This window comes from Littorina saxatilis, linkage group LG3 (genome assembly GCF_037325665.1).
Source record: "Littorina saxatilis isolate snail1 linkage group LG3, US_GU_Lsax_2.0, whole genome shotgun sequence".
Taxonomy (NCBI): Eukaryota; Metazoa; Mollusca; class Gastropoda; order Littorinimorpha; family Littorinidae; genus Littorina; species Littorina saxatilis.
In genome coordinates, this window is record NC_090247.1 from 35,306,446 (window position 1) to 35,330,264 (window position 23,819).

The window sequence follows — 23,819 nt, forward strand, 5'->3', positions numbered from 1 at the left end:
AAGCCTAAAAGTTTTGTGATTTGTGTTTCTGCAACAGTTTTGACATGTGCAATTTAATTCAGAAAGGGTAAATACAGCGAATGAAATTGTTTTGAGTGCTCTAGCACCGTCAGTTTGTCACATATGAACGGTACGGGTCACAGTGGTTCATATTAGGAGCCGGTCGGCACTGACCTTCCCCCACATATACACACACACACACCATGCACACACACACACGCACACACACACACACACACACTATCTTATTGTCGCATACACACACGCACACTCACACACACAGACACACACAGAAACAAACTCCATTAGCACTAACACCGCTCAAGGGGAAGCACTGAATTATCCACAGAGCGATAGGGGACGACAACCCGCAGAACCGGAAGTACGTAATTCATTTTCCTTTCAAGATGGCTGGTTCTTATGACACGAGAGACAATGAGGGCACAACTGCTCGTAAAGTGTAATTTTGGAATGTTTTAGGAATGATTAGTTCAGCTATGGACGGACTCGATGGCGACGACATGAACAAAGAAGAAGGGGAAATAACGGACGACGATGAAGTGGAGGAAACAAAGACAAGAAATGTAGCCAACGATAGAGGAGATGAAAGGCGCTACGAAAATCGACGTGATTCCTCGAAATTTCATAGACGTAGCGACCAAGGACTTTTTAGTCCGTCGTCCAGTGATTCTTCAGTATTAAGGTATTCATCAAGAGACTTTCATGGGCCTCAAGGTAGACCTCACCAAGACTCCTCCTGCGTTAGTTCATCGTCGAGTCGCAGCTTCATGAGTCCCGAATCACCTTTCCGAGACAGGTTTAGAACTTGGTCGGATAGACGTGAATATGACTCGTACAGTAAAGATTATCATACTCATAGCCAAAGGCCTCACCAGCATAATCAAGAACCACAGGGCAACACTCCTGCGAGTTGTATCCTTTTTGTTGTGATAGTTCTCACTTCTGATAGTGATACTGTTTACGCCTACTGTTTAACCTGAATCAGTGAATGTGTGCAGGTTCACGAGCTTATTAATATTAATATCATGTAGACCCTATCCGTATTCCAAGTTCTCGCAAATTTCAAAGCATGTGGTACGGCTATCTCAGGCCTAAAAAAAAAATAGGTGTGGTTACGGTAACCCGACCTACCCTATTTTTAGGGGCCGATCCTATAACTTTTTATTACATTTGTCAAAAAAAAAAAAAAAAAACAAAAAAACCCGAGTGCAAAAAACGCAATGAAAGCGAAAGCGCCCGTGTCGCACACTTATTTCCCTGTCAAGTAGGTTTAATTTGTACACATTAGAAAAAAAAGTTAAAAAAAAAAAGTGATTGCCTACCTACCTACCCTATTTTTTTTGGCTATGTTACCGTAACCACACCTATTTTTTTTTTTGGCCTCATGAGAACTATGAAGACTGATGATTGCAGTCCTTGCAACTTTCGAAGCATAATTAACAGGATATCTCGTATAGGCACCGAGCGTCACGTGATAGTTACCGATGCGTCCGCCATCTTGGTAAGGTCTACATGTTTCCGGTTATCATCAAGAGAGTAGAAAACACAGTGGAAAAATGGAAAAAGTGAAAGGAAAGGACAGTAGGAAGTAATTGATCGGTTGGACAGTGAACATAGGGTTCGATACCTTGAAAAAATCCAGTATTTGAACGGATTTGACCCATACAGCTGCCCAGAAACCTCATGGACAGAGGACTATAATGCGATTCCACCTTTGGACTTTCCGAGTCTCACAAGCTATAGATGGTGTGTGGCATCAGCGCCTACACTTTTGACCAGTTCAGATCTTACAAAAGTTTGGAGGCCCATATGCAATTTATGTGTGTGTGTGTGTGTCTGTCTGTGTGTGTGTGCGTGTGTGTGTGTGTGTGTGTGTGTGTGTGTGTGTGAAAGAGAGAGAGACAAGAGAGGGAGAGGGATAGAGAGAGGTGGCGAGAGAGAGAAAGTGAGAGAGAGAGAGAGACAGACAGACAGACAGAATGCATACCCTAACGCAGGCACACCGGTACGCAGGCACACACACACACACACCACCGCACACACACACCACACACACACACACAAACACACAAATATACACACACACAAACATGAGCATAGGCACGAAACGCTGTTCGTCCAACCAATTAGACCTAATCAGATTACTGTATCAAGTATTTTGTTCAAGAGAGATGCAGTTTGATTGTTTGTTTGTGTGTGTCTTATTTAAAATGTTTCATACTTTTAACGTGGAGAGAGACAAGAGAGGGAGAGGGATAGAGAGAGGTGACGAGAGAGAGAGAGAGACAGACAGACAGACAGACAGAATGCATACTCTAACGCAGGCACACCGGTACGCAGGCACACACACACACACACCCCACCGCACACACACACACACACACACAAACACACAAATATACACACACACAAACATGAGCATAGGCACGAAACGCTGTTCGTCCAACCAATTAGACCTAATCAGATTAACAAGTATTTTGTTCAAGACAGATGCAGTTTGATTGTTTGTTTGTTTGTGTGTGTCTTATTTAAAATGTTTCATAATTTTAACGTGGAGAGAGACAAGAGAGGGAGAGGGATGAGAGAGGTGGCGAGAGAGAGAAAGTGAGAGAGAGACAGACAGAATGCATACTCTAACGCAGGCACACCGGTACGCAGGCACACACACACACACACACCACCACACACACACACACACAAGCACACACAAATATATATACACACACAAACATGAGCATAGGCACGAAACGCTGTTCGTCCAACCAATTAGACCTAATCAGATTATCAAGTATTTTGTTCAAGACAGATGCAGTTTGATTGTTTGTTTGTTTGTGTGTGTGTTTTTTGTGTGTCTCTTATTTAAAATGTTTCATAACTTTAACTTGGATACAGTTTTTACTTCCAGCACATGGCGAATGTTGTCCACTCCCCACAAACGTACAGCCAGGAAACGAACAAACACAGACAGACATTTATTACCAACACTTCTTCGAATCCAGTACTCTCTTTCTCATTTGCCCCAAAACTAAAACAATCAAACGAAACAACACTAAATGCACAAGAACGACAAAATCGTCGATCTTTGCAGTTCCAAGTTCAGGTCTGTTTATGATCGAAGCTCCGGATAAAACTGACTGATAACAGAGTGAATTTGTAGATGAAAAGTAAAGCAAAATGGAACGCCAACCTCCTCCTGCTTGACACATCTTTCATTTGCGATCCTTGGTTTGTTTTTACTTTCGGATTTCGAAAAAAATGAACATTCTCATTGATTCGGTTTACAGCACTGTTGTTCGAACCCATAAAACAGCTTTTAACGCAGCAACGCACTCCTTTCTCAGGCATTTTGGTGGCAGATTTGACGATCACAACAGACAGATAGCGTACTTTCGAATTATGGACCTTATCAACATGGCGACGCGCAATGCGTGCTGGGATTGACTGACGTCACACGCTCGGTGCCTATAGATCTGCTGAGATACCAAAAAGGTCTATTGTGAAAAGTGAATCAAATTCTTTCTGCAGATAATGTGTCCTTACTACAGTATTTCTGTATTGTTGATGTTCAGATAATGTTTTTGACTCGCCTGAGTTATCGGATGAGTCTCTAAGTAATGAGGAGTGTAAGTATACAATGTATACGTCTGGAACTGGAAGGCCAGCCTGCCCTGTGTAGATCTATAAAAACAAAACATGAAAGTAAAAGGCTTACTTGAGGTGGTTTATTGTTAAAAAAAAAATCTCTGTACTTATTTTTGGAACCAAATGCAGTTATAGTTTTACTTTTAGAATAGAGTCTGGAAAGGTTGTGTTAGAATCTGGTATAGACTATAGAGTGAGTGTGAAGAAATTGGTTAATCACCGTAATGTTATAGTTTGTACCCTACATCTATTCATGTACATTTGTAATACTCTGCATTCTTCCTTGACTCTTGCTTAGCTTGGCGACAGAAACGTTTTTATTCTAAAGGAAACAACCAATCGCCAGAGGCGCAAGATTCAAGTTTCAGGTCAATAAATGAAAATCCAGCTCTGCGCATGGATCCTAAAATGCAGTCATACTTTAATATCGTGCGCAACAGAAACGACACAGGCCCTGTCAATGGCATGCATCCACCCAGGTCGTCTGGTGAAGGAGCTTTTGGGGCTCGAACCTCGATGGAGGAAGACTACTTCCAGCTTTTACAAAATTATTCGCAGCTTCAGGAGGAGATCAAAAAGGTTGAGGACGACAGGTCAAGTGCCTCCCCCAGTCCTCACGTTGATTCCAGCACTGACGTGCAGCGGGGTAACCCCAGGCAGAGCGGCGCTGTAACAACCAAACCGACTCCACCTGAAGCAGTTGATAGGCCAAGCAAGACGGTAGCTGAAGCAGCCTCTGACGTCTCAAGTGACGAGATGGGTGGTAACAGCCAAGACCAGGTGATCATTGTTGACTCCTCACCCAATACCATGTCTGTTGCTGCATCTTTGGCAAACGTTAGGGATGAGAGTGTTTCTGGTCTGGGCCAGGAAGGCATTTTGACGGTCGCTTCCACTGTTGACGAGGGATCTGCTGTCGCTGCTGCTTTTCTCGCTGTTGCTGCTGAAACCAGTGAAAGTACGGTTGCTGAACAACAGTCTGCTGGGCCGCATTCACTGTCAGCCTCCCCTTCTGAGGTAACTCATTAGTGATTGAATTATGCTTTTAGTGTTGCTTTTTTTTCTGTTGTGCTCATGGTGAAAAGACTCCTTAGTGAGTAGAGTTGTGGCAGGATCATTAGTTTTGGATTCAACTAGTTCTGTTCTTTGAGGTTTATCAGACTCACTTGCAAGGACTGGACAAAATTAACAAGACACCAGCCCCCCGCGGGTTAGGGGGAGTCCCATATTGGTTGGGACGAGAAAGAATTTACCCGATGCTCCCCAGCATGTCGTAAGAGGCGACTAACGGATTCTGTTTCTCCTTTTACCCTTGTTAAGTGTTTCTTGTATAGAATATAGTCAATGTTTGTAAAGATTTTAGTCAAGCAGTATGTAAGAAATGTTAAGTCCTTTGTACTGGAAACTTGCATTCTCCCAGTAAGGTAATATATTGTACTACGTTGCAAGCCCCTGGAGCAAATTTTTGATTAGTGCTTTTGTGAACAAGAAACAATTGAAAAGTGGCTCTATCCCATCACCCCCCTTCCCTCCGTCTCGATATAACCTTGAACGGTTGAAAACGACGTTAAACACCAAATAAAGAAAGAAAGAACAAGACACCAGAAAATATGTGGGTCAGAAATGTCAGTTGAAATCTTTCAGCTTTAGTTTGTGCTTCTATTTTTATCTCCCACAATTCCGAGAGGAGGAATGGGTTTGGTTTGAGCATTGACTGATAAATCGTAGTAGGTTATTGAGTAAAGTTGTATGGAATAAATAACAGTAATTTATTTTTCCTTCGCAAGAAATAAACTATGCTATGCATTTAATGATTTATGACTGAAGTGTGCATGTGTTTGTGTTTTTCTTTCCAGCCTGTGGTGGAGGATGAAGAAGAAGAAGAGGAGTTAGATGAGCTTCAGTTGCGATTACTTGCCCTCCAGTCAACGTTAAAGCAAACAAAAGACAATGGAGACACCACTCCAGCAAGTTCTCAGTCTTCCTCTGCCGTTACGCCCATGAAAGAGTCTAGTTCTAAACTCCCGCAGAATATAATCGAGTCTTCCCTTGTTGAAACAGAATCAAACTCCTTATCAAAACCTGTGGACACTGCCTCCAAGTCAGACTCCAGTAGTTCAAAAGCTCATAGTGTACCAAAAGATCACGTTCAAAAGACAAACTCTTCAACCCAACACAGTCACTCATCTGAGCGAAAAGCAGAAGCTAGCACAGCCAGTCAAAACAAGAAAACTTCCAAGGAGAGTTCCAAAGACAGGAGCTCAGAGTCTAGAAGCAGGACAGGTAGGGGTAGGAGAGATGAAGGAAGGGAGAAGGAGAATTCTAAGAGACGAGCAAAGGACGAGAAGGAGAAATCATCAAGTTCAAGGTCTCGACCTCTGCCTTTTGCCCCGGTCAGACTGGAGAAAATCAGCCTAATGAAGTCACGAACCAGCAGTTTGACTGATGCAGCAAGAAGGGGTATGAGCTATGTGTGTTCGTTTGTGTGTACTTGTGTTGGATTTTGACCTTTCTCTTTGTGGCTACTGTAAATGGGCGCAAACTTGGCTAATATTAGTTATTACACTAAAGTAACAATGCTTGAGTGTAATGTGCATGGAAGAATCATCGGTTATGCAACTTTAAACAACAATGATAGATCATAGAAGCATAATTAACAACAGGGGGGGGGATGTTCTCTTTCTGAACTTAAGTTACTGAACAGCTGTTGTAGTTGCCTTAGTTATAAAACAGTATCCTAAGATCTAAGGGTAGTTTACGCACAGCATTGCCATACAAAATGTTTTTGTGTTATGTTCATCTTGTCCCAGTTGCAGTCAAGCCGGTATGAAGAAGCTAATCTGAGTGTTCAACATGAAATGAACGCAGGAATGAAGTAATCATGAAAATGTAGTCAGGTTTGTGTGCATGTGAAGTTCGTCTCAGAGATTACTCATTTACTGTGCTTTTGTTTTACACTCATTACAGCACAAAGAAGGGCTCGCCAGACCAGCGTTGCTCGGCAGCTTCCTCGTCCGAGTGCTCCCACCTCTGGTTCTCGAAGCGGTCAGAGTCGACCGCGCACTTCATCTGACCGACACAGATCCAGCAGTGGTGTTAACGATGGCCGAGTGCAGTATGAAGAACGGCAAAGAGAAATTTCCAAGATTCTGTCAATTGGTGACCAAAAAGAGCGGATGGACAGGCTACTGAAGTTGATCAACAATGAAGTGGAAAAGAGCACATCTCCACTGAAACCCCCACCAAAGGTATTTAATCCACAGTTATTTCTCTGTGGCTTGGATGGTTTTCTTGTTTGGGGGGGGGGGGGGGGGGGGGGGGGGGAGGTGCTTTTCAACATGATTTATCTACTTTTGCGTCTATGAATGTATTGTATAAATGGTGACATTTAGAATTGTATACCCTCACAAACAGTGCCAGTGGCCTGTTGTCACTGTTAATGATAAAGATTGCAGGCTTTTGCGCCAATGGATAGATGCGTGAAGCTTGTGTGACAATTTCTGATGAAAAGGTAATTGGTTTCCATTAATATCTATACATGAGTAATTTTGTCCATTGTCTTTTGTAGCTACCGTCACTGACCGACAACTACGAAGAAGTGGAGATGGATATTGACAGTGAGGAGGACATGACAGGTAAGAATAATGACACATACATGAATGTCCTTCAAGAAATTCTATGAGTGTATGGTAGTTTCCTCAATAAGTTACTGACCTTACTCTCCACTACCCCACCCGAGACCGGCACGATTGGCCTAGTGGTAAGGCGTCCGCCCCGTGATCGGGAGATCGTGGGTTTGAACCCCGGCCGGGTCATACCTAAGACTTTAAAATTGGCAATCTAGTGGCTGCTCCGCCTGGCGTCTGGCATTATGGGGTTGGTCCGGTGTCAGAATAATGTGACTGGGTGAGACATGAAGCCTGTGCTGCGACTTCTGTCTTGTGTGTGGCGCACGTTATATGTCAAAGCAGCACCGCCCTGATATGGCCCTTCGTGGTCGGCTGGGCGTTAAGCAAACAAACAAACAAACCCCACCCGAGAGGAGTGCACGGTCTTCATTGAATATTGTCCCAAACTTCCATGGAGCTGACTATTTTATGTATTTTTTTTAATGTGCTGTCTAACGCTCTTTATTTCCTTTCTGATCTGTGTGTGTGAGATGGCCTGAGTGATTTTCTCAGTGTGTCTTGAGTGCCCCACATTTATTTGACTGTGCTCTATTTTTGGAAACGAGGTTATTTTGTACGAGTTGTGAGTTTATGGTAAAGTAAAGTGCTGTCTTCTTCATCTGTTTCTCTTAAACTTCAAACATTGAGATGTACTGAAAAAACCAGTTTTACGCTTGGTTCACACATTCATGTGAAAGGAGTGTTTGAGATTGAGAAGCTACCATTTAGGGGGGTGCTCATTTTCTGGTTTGGTTTAAAGTTTAAACATTGATTTTTGGTTTGATTCTCAGGTATTGCTTCATGTTTCAGAACTTTTAGCAGTGTCTGTTCAGGTTTAGAGTTCGTAGGAATGTAAGTTTCAGGTTTGGACATAATATAGCCCTTGCAACCCTGCATGATATTGTTGTACATTCATACTCATATCTGACTGCTTTATGTTGCAGAAGCTCTACAGATGGAAGATATTCAGACTGCCATGCAACCAGTGCCAGTGATGGTAAATGTTCAGTCTTATTGATAGAGCAGAGATATTTTACACAGTTTTTATTATCAAAAGCGTTGGTGTTTGAAAAGGAATAAATAATTATTTTGATTAGATTAAAAAAAAGGACATTTCTGTACAAACAGCATTTTAGAAAAAAATAAGTCGATTCAAACAAATCAGAAAAAGGTAGACTGTGAATGTTGCAAACTCACAAATCTAATAAAAGAAGTATGTGTCATTTATGAAACGGCAAAATCTTTTGACAACTGCTGTTTTATTGATTTGGTCATGATACAGTTCAACAAGGTTATGTATTGCAAAGGTGTATGCGTGGAGATTTGGGAGTGGTTCTCATCATTTTTGTCATTACCTTGTCAACATCACTGTTGTTAAAGACGTAAAATGATTGTTTCAGGGCGCTGATCAGTTTGATTCAGGTAGCACAGACCTGCTGACCTCCCACCCGTACATGCTGAGCTACAGACACTGGATGGGCCAGTATGGTGCTGTTATGGACCCCTACACCAGTGTCATGCCTTATGTCCTACCACCCCTCCCCCCCACTAATCCACCCCTTCCACCTCTCCCACCCATAGAAGATTCCTTCCCTCCTCCTCTCCCACCTGACGAGCCTCCACCCCCTCCCCCTCCTTCGGAACTTTTTAGTTCTGCTGTTGCTACGACTGTTGACTTGGAAAAGAAAACTGGGACTGATGAGCAGAGGATATCCAAACTTGAACAGTTTTTTCAAAACATCACGCGACAGACAAAATGCGAGGCAGAAATCACCCCTTCAGAAGATGTGGTTCCATCACTGGTTCCAGTTCAAGACTCTTCCGTTGTGGAACTGGGCTCTCCAAAGTTGGTGCACAGCCCTGATGACTTTTCCAGTGATAAGAGCGCTGCTTTTTACAGCCCGTCTCAGCCTACTGACGTGTTTTCGTCGCCACAGAAAGCTGTTGAGGCTGCTGGCGATGATGATGAAGACGAGGATGAGCTGAGAGCTCAGCTGTTGCGTGCGCTAATGGCTCGACGAAAACAGGAAGTTCAGGTATTGTATATTTCCTTTGTGAATCAATCGTATGATGTGAATAGTAGCATGAACATACAAACTTGCTTTGCGGCAGGATAAGAGGATTTGAGGCATCACAAGTATTCCGTATCAATTTGCTGTCACTATGGCAGAGTTTTGCTTTTCTTCTTTCTGGTTTGTCGAGTTGAGTTTAAAAATGATGATTATGTGTTCATAATCATGTTTATAATTCTACGATAAGTGCAAACTAATCATGGTACTGTGTTACGGTGAACCTGTTCTTTCACACACTGCTATGTTTTTCACAGGGTAAAGCAGCCAGTACCGCCAGCAGTAGAGACTCCTCCCCTTCTGCGTCCATCACAGCTTCTCCCCAACACATCATGGTCACCAAGCCCACAGCTGTGTCCTCCAGGAAGGTTCACGTCAAGAAAGCACCTCTATATTCAAAGGTTTGTAAAGTCCTATACCTTTGGTGGGGGTTTTGACTTTCAGTGGCGATGTGCTCTTTTCCACTTCATTGTTGATCAACTTTAGTAGCCTGTCTATCCTTTGTATAGTCTTCAGAAGTCTTTTTGCTTAAATAGGTTGGCAGGAGAATACGGATTCCACATTCTATGGGTCTGATATTTATTCTATGCTGAAGATATCTAGAAATTCTGCGTATAATAACCAGCTAATGGCGGTGGTTTAAATAACGAGCTAAATGCGATGAAGCAATCTCAACTTGGGCATGTAATTTGAAGGTGGAAGGCACTGTATTTGTTGACAGTTTAACTAACTAATGATAACCTAGCAACAGAGGCATAACATTTGAAGGTTGAAATGCTGACTTTCTGCGGTACTATTAGCTAAAAAGGTGACATGCTGTACTAATGGTTTTGAGTGTTTGCAGCGTATGATGGAGCTACCAGTCCACAAGCCAGTGGTGGTTCAGCTTGGTGCGGATTCATCATCGGAGGACGAAGGAGGTCACGAGAACAAGAAACTAGGGCTAGGTCTTGACATTGACAGCTTTCTCAGGGAGCAGAGGCAGTCTGTGGACGTGAAAGGCACGGTGAGTGCAGTGTGTTTTATCAGGGGTGGGACTTTTCCGCGAATCTGCGGATTTTCGCGGACACAACTTACGAATTCCGCTGGAGTAATCTATTTTTCCGCGTTCCATTTCATCACAGTATCTATAACTTGTTGACTGAATGATATGGAGAGAAGTGAAGATGGAACAGAACACTGGAGGCTTGAGAGTTAAATTGTGCTGACTGAAAACTCCTGATAACTAATAGTCATTTTGAGCTTCAATGCATTGAATCATAATATTGCCAGTATTAGATTATGGATACATGATTCATTACGTAAGTATGCACCATTACAATGTTACCATTGTTTTGTGAAAGTGTGGGTTTTTTTGTGGTTTTTTGACTCACATGCGAAGCAAAAGTGAGTCTATGTACTCACCCGAGTCGTCCGTCCGTCCGTCCGTCCGTCCGGACGTCCGTCCGTCCGGAAAACTTTAACGTTGGATATTTCTTGGACACTATTCAGTCTATCAGTACCAAATTTGGCAAGATGGTGTATGATGACAAGGCCCCAAAAAACATACATAGCATCTTGACCTTGCTTCAAGGTCAAGGTCGCAGGGGCCATAAATGTTGCCTAAAAAACGGCTATTGTTCACATTTTCCCCATTTTCTCTGAAGTTTTTGAGATTGAATACCTCACCTATATATGATATATAGAGCAAAGTAAGCCCCATCTTTTGATACCAGTTTGGTTTACCTTGCTTCAAGGTCAAGGTCACAGGAGCTCTTCAAAGTTGGATTGTATACATATTTTGAAGTGACCTTGACCCTGAACTATGGAAGATAACTGTTTCAAACTTAAAAATTATGTGGGGCACATGTTATGCTTTCATCATGAGACACATTTGGTCACACATGATCAAGGTCAAGGTCACTTTGACCCTTATGAAATGTGACCAAAATAAGGTAGTGAACCACTAAAAGTGACCATATCTCATGGTAGAAAGAGCCAATAAGCACCATTGTACTTCCTATGTCTTGAATGAACAGCTTTGTGTTGCATGACCTTGGATGACCTTCACCTTGGGTCAAGGTCACATTGTATTTTGGTAGGAAAAATGTCTAAAGCAGTTCTTAGTGTATGATGTCATTACTAGGTTTAGTTATTTGACCTTGACCCTGAAGGTCAAGGTCATGTAAAGGTCAAGGTCAAGCATGTGAGTCGTATGGGCTTTGCCCTTCTTGTTTTTTTTTGGGGGGGGGGGGGGGGGGGGGGAGAGAGAATGTCTTTTTTACCTGATCCAAACAAGTTGAATTTTAGTCTCAGATTGCACAGATTTTAATGTATCATTTAAATAAAATTCGGGGGAGCATGCCCCCGAACCCCCCTAGAAAAAAGGGATTTCCTCTTTTTTCCTCACGAGAGAGTCCCACCCCTGTTTATTTACATGCTTTGTGCAGAGCAGACATGTGGGTTTTTTGCAAAAATTTTTTTAGGGATAGTTTTCTGTTTTTATATTTGTGTCTGCACTTCTCTGTGTGAATTTACTTATGAGTTGTACAATTTCAGAGAAAGTATGAGAGTTTTGCATTGAAGCTCAAAACTTATTTCTACACAGGCAGGTTGGAGTTGGACACAATTCTTGTCTATGCCATAGGGGTAACAGAACCAGACAAACATTTAGCCATAGGCAAGCACTGCTTTTGATTTTTGACTCACATGCGAAGCAAAAGTGAGTCGTATGTACTCACCCGAGTCGTCCGTCCGTCCGGACGTCCGTCCGTCCGTACGTCCGGAAAACTTTAACGTTGGATATTTCTTGGACACTATTCAGTCTATCAGTACCAAATTTGGCAAGATGGTGTATGATGACAAGGCCCCAAAAAACATACATAGCATCTTGACCTTGCTTTAAGGTCAAGGTCGCAGGGGCCATAAATGTTGCCTAAAAAACAGCTATTTTTCACATTTTTCTCATTTTCTCTGAAGTTTTTGAGATTCAATACCTCACCTATATATGATATATAGGGCAAAGTAAGCCCCATCTTTTGATACCAGTTTGGTTTACCTTGCTTCAAGGTCAAGGTCACAGGAGCTCTTCAAAGTTGGATTGTATACATATTTTGAAGTGACCTTGACCCTGAACTATGGAAGATAACTGTTTCAAACTTAAAAATTATGTGGGGCACATGTTATGCTTTCATCATGAGACACATTTGGTCACATATGATCAAGGTCAAGGTCACTTTGACCCTTATGAAATGTGACCAAAATAAGGTAGTGAACCACTAAAAGTAACCATATCTCATGGTAGAAAGAGCCAATAAGCACCATTGTACTTCCTATGTCTTGAATTAACAGCTTTGTGTTGCATGACCTTGGATGACCTTGACCTTGGGTCAAGGTCACATGTATTTTGGTCGGAAAAATGTGTAAAGCAGTTCTTAGTGTATGATGTCATTGCTAGGTTTAGTTATTTGACCTTGACCCTGAAGGTCAAGGTCATGTAAAGGTCAAGGTCAAGCATGTGAGTCGTATGGGCTTTGCCCTTCTTGTTTTTAATCTAATTTTATTTATTTTTATACTAAGTTCGAAGTCTTGATCCACCATTTGTGTTTGTCAGGATGGGAGCGTTCAGAGCAGCCCAGCAGAAAACCGATCAGACACAAGGGTGGTGCAGGAAGTCTCTGACAGCACCCTTCAGCTGCAGGCCGTCTTGCGACAGAAGGAAGTGGATCTGGCCAAGCGCAGGTCAGTGATTCCTGTCCAGCATGAATGTCCTGTTTTTGATTTGTTTTATACTTTTAATTTCCCGTCTAAGACCAAAAAGACAAATATGTGTGTTCACCGTGAAGTGCCTTGGAAAAGTATAGCTGGTAGATTAGAGGACTTTTTAAAAACTTTTTTGTGCTTTTTTTTCTGATGATGTGTTCAAAAACTTGAATAACAGGGGATTGTATACTGCTGCCTTTCAACCGCACGGTTAACAAGTTCCAGGAGATTAATATGACATTTTGTTTGGTTCTTCATATCAGCAAAACGTATTTGAGAGTGCAACTGGCAGAGAAGGCAGAATTGACAGCAAATTTGTTTGTGTTTTCAGACAGTTGATCCTGTCAGATCAGGGCAAACTGAAGGAACTGTTCGGCAAACTGAACAAGTTCATGAACAACCAGAAAAAAGCGGAGGTGGAAGCAGCACAGCTGAGGAAGCAGATAGAACAGATGCAAAAGCAACTGGAATTCTATGAGAAATACCTGTCTGGCAACAGCAAACTGGTGGCCACAGGGAAACAGCAGGTTTGTCACTTTGTGGCTTTAATTTCCATAGAAAGTATGCATTTTATTCAAAGACAAATGTCTGTAAATGTAGTGCATGACCACACTTATCAGGTTAGCCATTTTCAAAATCAGGGCATCTTTCTGCTCCAACGTCATTATTAGGCAACAGCATGTTTCAGCCAAGGCGTCACTTGATTTAGTTTTCATCTAAATCAAAACCAGCAGGTCGATTTGTCCCCTGGTTCAAAATATTTACAGACCTGTTTACCAGTACGATTTGGGCGTATTTTGTACGCCAAATTATTATCAGTACGCAAATACGCGACACACGCACAAAATACGCATAAGAAAAAGTCTAGAATACGTTTTCCGGTGTTGGTGTGCTGATTACGGGATGGTACAACTGATACCGGTTTCGGTCGAAGGGAGATAACCATGACAGCGAGTCTTCAGCTGTGGAAACCTTGTTCAGTTGTTGGCACGTGCGATCGTCTGGACAATCGTGGGAAAATGAAGCGGTAAAATATGCCAGTTTCGGATGACTGTACCAAGTCTAAACAGCAGAAGCACCAGATTTTCTTGGAGAAATATAAGAAAGAGCCAGGAATTGTGGAGTCTACTATGGGAAAAAGTCATGCACACTGCAAGTATTGTAAATCAGATTTCTCCGTTGCCCATGCTGGGAAATATGACATCGAACGACACTGCAGTTCCAAAACTCACATGGACAAGGTTGCTGCAAAGAAATCCGCTGAAAGCTGCCAAGGAATTATGAAGTTCATTCCCGCAAAGCAAATCCTGCCAGAAGAAAAGGCTGTAGTCCGTGCTGAAGCAATGTTTTCTGAGATGATTGTAAAAATGAACTTGCCACTGTCAACCGCAGATGTTATTTCACGAACTTCATCTTTTCATTATCAATCTGCTTGGAAGACACTGGTTATAATGTTATAAACTGACAGGTAAATAAAATTGTTTTATCCCTGTTGTATCGGAAGGAGTTAAATTCTGAAGATGTTCACAAGACATGCTATTCTTACACAAACACGTTTGCACCCACGCGTACGTTTTCCCTAGCCCATATCATCATATGGCTTTGCTTGCAAAGTACACCAACTTTTTGAAAAATACACTCGACTTTTTGAAAAAGTACTCTTGCCTCAGGTTTAGGGTAAACAGGTCTGTATATAGCAATTGAAGGCCTAACCTAGATTTTGTAAGGCCAGTACAGATGAAGTACAGTAACACAGATACCTGCTAGAAATCAAGTGGTCATTCTGACGGGCTACTGATTATATTTCCGGTACATTGTATTTTCAGATTTAAACGAGTAAAATTCCAGAAATTACTGATTAACGTTATCCCTGGACCATCAGCTCTTGAAAGTGCTAACACTTTTACTGTTACTTTGCTATGAGTTTTATTATCATAGCAACCTTTCTTGATGTTTGAGTTTGCAAAGTTATATGAACTGCACTTTTAAGTGGCATTTCTGATCCTTCAATATCATGAGTGTCTCATTCAAGTGCAAAAGCAAACTTCTGTGGAGTGAAATTTACTGGCTTGGCTCTCCATGCTTGCTTTCTTCTGCTGAGACAATCTGTATTTATGCTAGTTCAGGCAACAACATTGAACATTGTATGAACTGCACTTTTAAGTGGCATTTCTGATCCTTCAATATCATGAGTGTCTCATTCAAGTGCAAAAGCACAATTCTGCAGAACAAAATTTACTGGCTTGGCTCTCCATGCTTGCTTTCTTCTGCTGAGACAATTACATATTAACATGCTTTGAAACTTCGAGGTCTTCGCTCCGTCGGGCTTCAATTAGACTTTGGGAGGGCGTCAATCCACGATGAAGACCGAGAAGTTTCAAATGGAAGCATGTTAATGTTATTGTAATTCAATCTGACGACGATCTCTTTCCTGCTTTCATGCGGTTGTAAACAGACAGAAATGGTTCTGTTCTGTTCGCACACTACTTTCAGTCCACCTACCTGCAAGGGTCAAGTCCCAAGAAATATGTCTCTGTATTCCTATCGTATCACTCTGCTCCTGTTTTGTTTTCTTTCACACACATTTTCCCTTCTTTTTTGACGGGTTTCTGGACAGCAAACTCTAAAACAAATTCTGTTCATCACAAAAGCGATCTTTGGAATTGACTGACGTAGTCAGGAAGAATTCATGCATCAACTTACGTCACGTATTCGACGTCATCACTTCGCATAGCTTATGGTCTCAGTATTTCGTTGGCCTTCATATTTCCTACTTGTAAAATGACCCTCAAAGCCAAATGAGACTAATTGAGGCTGTATCAATGCGCCTCGCCAGCAGGTTGTTAATGGATTTTTTAGCGAGTGGTTATAGACAATTAATGACCGGTAATAGTTTCCCCTGAGGAAATCAGGAATGCCTGATTTGAACAATTATTTTCTAGCAGATTTCACTCCACCCAAAAACAAAGTAGCCACGGAATGTTCCAGACACAGGGCACAGGCTGATTTTTCTTGATTTTGGAAAGTTTTGTCTTAATCAACAGTTGTCAGGCTTGTTGCAGGTTGCTTGACTGCATGACAGTTTATTTTCTCTTTTTTTTTCAACAGGTGAAACAAACCAAAGATAATGTCCTGAAGAGGAAGGAAATATACAGAGTGGCGGCTGCTGAGACGTCGAGTCTGGGCCGCAAGCTTCATGGCCCTGGCTACAAGCTGGGTACCATCACACCTCCTGTGCGAGACCTGAAGAGAAAAGTGAAAATGGGGAGTGATATCGGGGTGAGTTGTCTGGGGCGGATGTGTGTGTCCTGTTGTCCGTTTTGTTCTGTTGTGGCAAAGGTTGGTATGTTATTCTTACTCACAAAAGTTTGGGATTGTGGCATGAATTTGAAGTTTGATAGACAAACAATTTGTGTGATCATGATTGTACAAGATCAGATCTTGCTTTGTTCATTACTACACACATGAGCTGCTGTCGTCATATCAAGTGATCAAACATTGTAAAGATATGATGAAAAGTCCTTGTATTATAATAGGCGACTTGCCCTTTCGGCCAGCGCCGCGAAGTCGTGCGATAAATCTGCAATACCTTGCGTGGTCTTGCGAGATCTGCCTCAAACTGCGGGCATGTTTTGATAGCTCTGTGATAGGTTGCGTTTCAGTGCAGACACTTCGCCTTGAAAATGGTGAATTTGCACTTTGCAGCAGTGCGCTGCAGCAATGTTAGCCGCAAGAATAATCCTAATCGTTCAAAGTACCCAAGCATGGCCCGTACACAAAGGAAAGGCGATCAAGTTTTTTTTAACACAAGCCAGAGAACACCAGCGCTTGTGAAGCGATGGCTAAATTCTCTTTGACGTCAAAATGACGTGCCATCCCGGTACTCCGTTGTCTGTTTAATAACTTTATCAGCTTCGGTTTCTTGTATCCTGAATATTGTATTTTTCTTTCTTTGAGGTATTTTTGCAACTTTGGTGCTTGCAATCGCATGAAAATTCTGCTGTTCGGTAGCCATTGTTTAGATCAGTGATTGTAGTGTATGGAAGGAACGATAACTCTTGAGAGCAAAAAATGTGCCCGCAGGGAAGTGAACCTTCCTTATCTTTAGCACCGGAGAGCTATCCAAGCGGGGTATTGTGCAAGTTGGCTATTGGTTTCACATAAATGCTCATTTGACTGCAGCACATTTTAAGACCATTTGTTGGCAGAAGTTCTTTCACATTTCTAATGACAAGAAAATGATACTTAGAAATATTGTTAAAAAAATTCCCCTCAGTTTTACATGTCTAGGCATGTAGACTGTGTTACATTTCTACCTAGTTTGGGTGTAGTAAATGTGCATTTTAACGATGTATAGCTTCCTTATCATTTCTTCCAGCTGAGCGTGACTTTTAAGCCATCACCTGGTAAGAAGGCGAAACCTAACCCTTCGCCGCTGGCTGAGTCACACAACGAAAACATCCCATCCCCTCAGTCTCATCAAAATGCAGGTTCCAGCGCAAAAGCTCAGAAAATGGCCGAACTTCAGCGACAGTCTGAACAGATCAAGCAGCGTCTGCAACAGATCGAGATGCAGGGCCTGGAGATGATGAAGGTGGAGGCACAGAGAAAAGAGATTCGGTCTACTGCTTCATCAGGTAATTTTGGCAGAGTTTTAGTAATGAAAGGAGGTCTCGTGGTTTGAAGAAGTTCAGATTGTATTGCCTGGGATAGGGAGATAGCTCAGTCCGTAGCGGCGCTGGTTTGAAACCAGTCATTGCTATCAGGGTCAGTTCGACCCCACTTTGAGTGAGGGATTTATTTCTCAGTGAACTTTGTGCAGACTCTCCTCGGTGTCCTAACGCCTTCGTGTGCACACATGCACACAATAAAGATTTGAAGTTCACAGAGAAAGTGTCAGGGCTTGGAAACATGAATCCACGCATGTAGGATAACCTAAAAAAAGAAAGGGTAGTGCCATACCGTATGGTAGCTTGCTTTTCCCTGTGAGAAAAAACCCAAAATGTTCATGAGGGTAAGCTCACAGGACAATAGGATACCTTATCCTTATCTCTACTCTTACACCAAGCCATTCACATAATGACAGTGAGAGGTGTTCCAGACTGGCTAGTTCCTTTTCTGTTTTAAATCCAGTTTTACTGTGTGATTATTAATTTGCAAATGTTATTTTTGTTTGTTTGTTCGTTCATGGGCTGAAACTCCCACGGCTTTTACGTGTATGACCGTTTTTACCCCGCCCTTTAGGCAGCCATACGCCGCTTTCGGAGGAAGCATGCTGGGTATTTTCGTGTTTCTATAACCCACCGAACTCTGACATGGATTACAGGATCTTTTTCGTGCGCACTTGGTCTTGTGCTTGCGTGTACACACGGGGGTGTTCGGACACCGAGGAGAGTCTGCACACAAAGTTGACTCTGAGAAATAAATCTCTCGCCGAACGTGGGGACGAACTCACGCTGACAGCGGCCAACTGGATACAAAGCCAGCGCGCTACCGACTGAGCTACATCCCCGCCCTGCAAATGTTATTGATCTGTTTCATATGTGTCTGCTTCTTTGTCATGTATTGACTTAGTACATGCCTGTTCAATTATTGCTTCACATGAGCACTTTTCAAAAACAATCATTCGTGCACAGGTAACAACCCACGTCAAGCAGAGAAGAGCAAGCAGGCTGCCTCTTTGAAATCGCTGGAATCCATCAAACTAGAGCCACTTGACAGCAACGTGACAAGCACCAAGTAGGGCAACACATATTGTTTATACAGTGGAACCTCCCTTTAAAGATTCACCAATTTAAGACTTTCTCTTTTTTAAGACCTTGATTTTTCAGATTCTCTGCTCATAACCTCACTAAATTTACCCCCATTTTAAGTCTCCCTCCTTTTTTAAGACCTTGATTTTTCAGATTCTCTGCTCATAACCTCCCTAAATTTACCCCCATTTTAAGTCTCCCTCCTTTTTTAAGACCTGATTTTATTTAGGTCTTGAAAGGGGGTTCCACTGTAAGCAATTCAATGTCAAGTCTTTGAGAGAATAATATACATATTGCCTTCTACAAGGCTTCTTTCTTTTAATTTGCATCTTTTTGTCTTTCATGTAAGAAATCAAAGTTGCTTTATCTTTTTCTTTTCTGTTTAATATTTCCTGCGGTGTGTGTGTGTGTGTGTTCCAAGTACATGCACGTACGCGCGTGTGTGTGTGTGTGGTTTGTTATGGTTCTTGCTTTTGTTCAAAATTAAGGAAAAAAAGGACTCTTAAATAAAGGGTGGAGCATAATATTAGTCCAAAAATCGACAAGTTGGCTTACTTTTTACTTGATTTTGAATTTATACCTGTTGCGTGGCCAGGTCACGGAGGCGTTCCCTTCTGGACATGACTCAAAGCCCGAAGCCCACACTGCTGCTGAAAGGCTGTGAAGATCTGAAGGACTCAGATCCTAGCAAAACGGCTAGCTCAGCGCCTGGGAAAAAGGCTGAAGGACAGTCCATTGCCTTCAAGATGCCTTCTGGTTCGCAGCTGAGGAACCTCTGCAAGATTCAGGTACATCAACTGCCCCAGTTATGGTTTGTTCACGGAAATATGAGAGGTTATGTTACAGGAGTATTGTTTGACCTGAGCAAAACACCCAAACTTCTTTCAAAAATCAATCCCAGCAATATTCCTGTGTTGTTTTCAGGCGTGTATTCGTTTGAGGGGACAGAATGGTAAGTAGAGTAGGTGGTTTCTCCTGTGTAGGTTTGCACCTTAAAGTGCCATCTGTGACACGTTCATGTCGCAGGTGTCTCATTCAGGTGCAAGAGTGACGCTCCATAGAAAGGTAACCCATGGCTGAGCGGTCTGCTCGTCTGCTTCCTCTCCTTGGAAACATTCAACGTTTCAATTTGATGTCCCTTTCATTTTTTGATTTAACTCAAGTGATACGTTTTTAGCTTTTAAGCCTTTATGGCAGGAATGAGTGTGGTCATTAAACCATTGTAGCACTGACAGTTTTTGTAGCTTTTGAAATAAAGGTGCAGAGATTTTGAATGGATTCAGAAATATTTAGATTATTAAATTACCAGTTAGGGTCAAAGAAGAAGATTGTAAAATTGTCGGTTTCTTATTTTTTTTAGTGTTTTTAGTTAATATATGGGAAATTCTGATTTTATTTGAACTGATCTGGATAGCTTCTGTTAGGAAGAACAGGGATTAAACACTTAAATGAATGAGCTCAGAGTGATAGGAGGGGGTTCACTAATTCAGTCTATTTTTGTATTCACAGAGAGAAAAGGTTGAGAGAGTTCTGACCAGCCCGGCACACCTGTCCCATGAAATCTTCTCCAGTCTCACACAGCACTGTGCCCCAGTAAGTTGTACACTGTGTGTGTGTGTGTGTGTGTGTGTGTGTGTGTGTGTGTGTGTGTGTTTTAGCTTATTTATTTTGAGAATGCTATGTAAGCTCTGAGCCTTCGTTCCAATGATTGAAAGCTTGCAGGGGTAAACATTTTCTGGTTTATTCCTGATTTTCAATATGCGAAAAAGTTCAACAATTGATATCCAGTTTGACTATCAGGGGCATAGCTTTATGGTTCAAAACTTTCAGCAATGTATGTTCGTGTTAAGGGCTCTGACTGTGGCTTTTTATTTTCAGGTTTGGACATAATGTAGCCCTTGTACTTCTGACCTTGTGAAGTAAGGGCAAGAAGACAAGATTACGGCACAGGTAATTTCTATAAGAATTTTGTACAGTGTGAACTCACGATTCTGTGTTTCAGATACCTGAGTTAAAGCTGGTGCGATCTGGCAGCAAACAACACAAGCAGGAAGAGGAATCAGATGGAACAGATCTCCCTTACACCAGTTCTCTTCTGCCCTTCAGGGCTTATAGGTCAGTGGCTATGACTTTACATTTTCAGTACAGTAGATAGAGCTGCCAACTGTTAGACATGCTACGTTGTAACAGAAATTACTACGCTGTCACGCTCAAAGAAATAATCACAAGCCTGCAACACTTCTCTCTTTCCTGTGAGTCGTGGTACACATTTGTGCTTCTTACTCCGTGTAGTCATAAAACATTGTCCACACTGAAAAGTGGCACTACAGACATTCTGTAATGGGAGTTATTATTATAATAACCATGATGATGCTCACTTATGAATTGCCACATTCTCACTAGAGCTTATGGCGATTTACAATAAATGCTGACAATGGGAGAAAGAAAAGTTAAACAAATGTATGTAAATAAAACTAGAGCAGAACTCCATACTATACAGAGATAGACTCGCAGTTAACTGCTGAAATGTAGAAGCTCAGTGACCACACAGGAAAGGAAGGGTGTGGAGGGGTGGGGCACTCACACACATATACACATATGTACACACACACGCACGCTGATATAAGAGAGCGTGGAAGGAGAAATGAACTTGCACCTGTAAGTGGCATCTTACTTTAACAATATCGTTAGGTGTCTCATTCAGGTGCAACAGAAAATCTTACAGGATAATTGCCTCTGGATGCATGTACTCTTGGAGCATATTCCTGTCAGAGACATTTCTATCACTTTACAGCATTGTTGATGTTCGAATAGAGAACATTTGTTTTAGTTCTGCTGACAGCAAACATTTTGTTTGGTTTAGGTAGTAAGACAGTGGTACCTGTAATGTTAGGCCCCTCCAGTGGAAGGACACCTCGAAATAAAGGACATGCTTTGTTGTCCGCTGGTCTGGTCTTAAAGTATACCTGTCGTACAATGTCACAAGCAATGTACGCAGGGACACTTTGTCCCTTATTCTCACAGGTACCAGTATATCTGTTTCTTGGTACATCCAATGAAGGATGTGGGTCAGTCATTTAAATAAAAGTGTTATGGTGCATGTGTTCTCAGGTTCAGTTCCTACTATCGAACGAAAGCGGGTCTGACGATCACATCTGGTACATACTCGCACAAGCTGAATCCCAATCGTGTGCTGTGCCGCTATGAGTTGCAGGGAACATGTAACGATCAGCATTGCCCTTGGTGAGTTGGTATATCTTTTGTGGTCCTTTTTGTTGGTTGTTTTCTCATATATTGTCAGAATGTATCGGTTGTGCTGCATTTTGATCCATCTTGTAGTTTTGGTGTTATCCATTTGACGAATGAGAAAAAGAAGATGTTAGTGTTATGTTGACATAAATTGTACATCACTTTTTTACTCTGCATGATTCATTTGAGTGATTTACTGGACTGTGCATTGTCACAGCAGGTACTTGCACAACCAGGCAGCAAGTTTTCTTTTGCTTTGATAGGCTGCGTAATTGCTCTCAGTGAACTATTGTTGTGCTGGAAATACTGACGATGGCATTGTTTGGTATTTTAGGCAACACAGTCGTGACTACAAGCTGTCTGATAAGGATATCCTGATGGACTTGGTGTCTTACTGCCCCAGTTTGGCTGGTGTGACAGACGAGACTCCCATCTCTTCATATGCCTCTGTCATAGGTGAGGATAACCATAGACATGTTGATAACAATGATCTTGTTGGGTAATTAGATGGGTCTTTTGTGAAAATTGTGTGTCAAAAGAGGAAATGAGATTATGCGAAAGCTGTTCTTGACTATGCAAAAACTGGAACAGCAGTTCCATGTTATTTATGGAGATTCCATGGAACTTTTTTGTATCCATGTTTTTTAAAGAAGTGGCTACCATACAATACCTTAGTCGAATAATGGAAAACATAATACAGTTTATATCCGTATTTTCCAGTCAAATATCATGTTTTTCCGTTGTGTCTTTTTGTTCTCCTGTTTCATTTACAGAGGATTCACTTATGATTTGTCATATGAAGATAATTCACAACTGCTGTGTTGTCACATGTTCCTACTATATTGTAAATGTTGATGCCTGAATAAACCATTAAGAAAAGAAAAAAAGCACACTGAATGACGCAGAATCTCTTTTTTTTTAAGAGGTACTTTTTGAAAGTTCTGTTTTAAGCGATCACTTTGGTCTTTTGGATAAGCAGGGTATTCGATATATGTCAGTGGATGTCAGTGCAAATTATTGTCATGATGGTCAGTGGTGTATGCTTGATGTTCACAGGTGACTATGTGGACAGTCTGCTGTCCCAACACAAGGGCAAGATGACCATAGATCACTTGTGTTTGCTGCTGACTGACAAAGTCAACGCTGCTGCAAAACACAGTCAGTATTCTCTTTTTTGTCTCTCTTAGTGTTTTAGTTAAAGCTTTGAATTACAGTTGGTTTGAGTTTTAGTGAAATGTAGCTTCTTTGTACAAGACTACTTCGTTTTCTTTGTTATAATGTGTTATTAAATAAAGAATGTTCAGGCTTTTTGTCAGGATTTTGCATCATTAGTGTCTCTTATTTTATACCAGCCCAATATTTTGGTGTAACATTTTCGAAGGCATTGTCCATTTATGTGTTTCGGTTACCACATATTTCTGATTAGAATAAGAAGTTGACGTGCACACAGAGGCATTCTTGTGAAAAGCAGGCATTGATGTTTCTATTCTGAGTAAATAATAAAGACTGTTGTTTCAGCTCGGCCTCACACGATGTTTCCCGATCGTCGTCCATGGCGACCAAGTGCCAGTGTACCCAGCACTTTCTCCCTGTCTCTGCTGTCTCAGTTCCAGACAACCACCGACACCACAAGTGAGTGTATGTGTCTTTGTGTGTGTGTGTGTGTGTGTGTGTGT

At 41.8% G+C, this 23,819-nt stretch overlaps 1 protein-coding gene across 1 annotated transcript in view; it reads left to right on the plus strand.

The window, feature by feature from the left end:
* Nucleotides 1–415: 415 nt before the first annotated feature.
* Nucleotides 416–23,819, plus strand: part of LOC138962248 (zinc finger C3H1 domain-containing protein-like) — a 46,905-nt gene continuing 23,501 nt past the window's right edge. Inside the window, exons 1-21 of the mRNA XM_070333992.1 lie at nt 416–933; nt 3,962–4,680; nt 5,520–6,123; nt 6,631–6,911; nt 7,232–7,298; nt 8,276–8,328; nt 8,732–9,367; nt 9,658–9,801; nt 10,245–10,406; nt 12,993–13,120; nt 13,473–13,668; nt 16,250–16,420; nt 17,520–17,778; nt 18,778–18,880; nt 19,490–19,682; nt 20,404–20,487; nt 20,897–21,009; nt 22,006–22,137; nt 22,478–22,599; nt 23,200–23,301; nt 23,662–23,775. Coding sequence (XP_070190093.1) covers nt 483–933; nt 3,962–4,680; nt 5,520–6,123; nt 6,631–6,911; nt 7,232–7,298; nt 8,276–8,328; nt 8,732–9,367; nt 9,658–9,801; nt 10,245–10,406; nt 12,993–13,120; nt 13,473–13,668; nt 16,250–16,420; nt 17,520–17,778; nt 18,778–18,880; nt 19,490–19,682; nt 20,404–20,487; nt 20,897–21,009; nt 22,006–22,137; nt 22,478–22,599; nt 23,200–23,301; nt 23,662–23,775 — 4,834 coding nt within the window. The 5' untranslated portion in view covers nt 416–482. The remainder of the gene's footprint in view (nt 934–3,961; nt 4,681–5,519; nt 6,124–6,630; nt 6,912–7,231; nt 7,299–8,275; nt 8,329–8,731; nt 9,368–9,657; nt 9,802–10,244; nt 10,407–12,992; nt 13,121–13,472; nt 13,669–16,249; nt 16,421–17,519; nt 17,779–18,777; nt 18,881–19,489; nt 19,683–20,403; nt 20,488–20,896; nt 21,010–22,005; nt 22,138–22,477; nt 22,600–23,199; nt 23,302–23,661; nt 23,776–23,819) is intronic.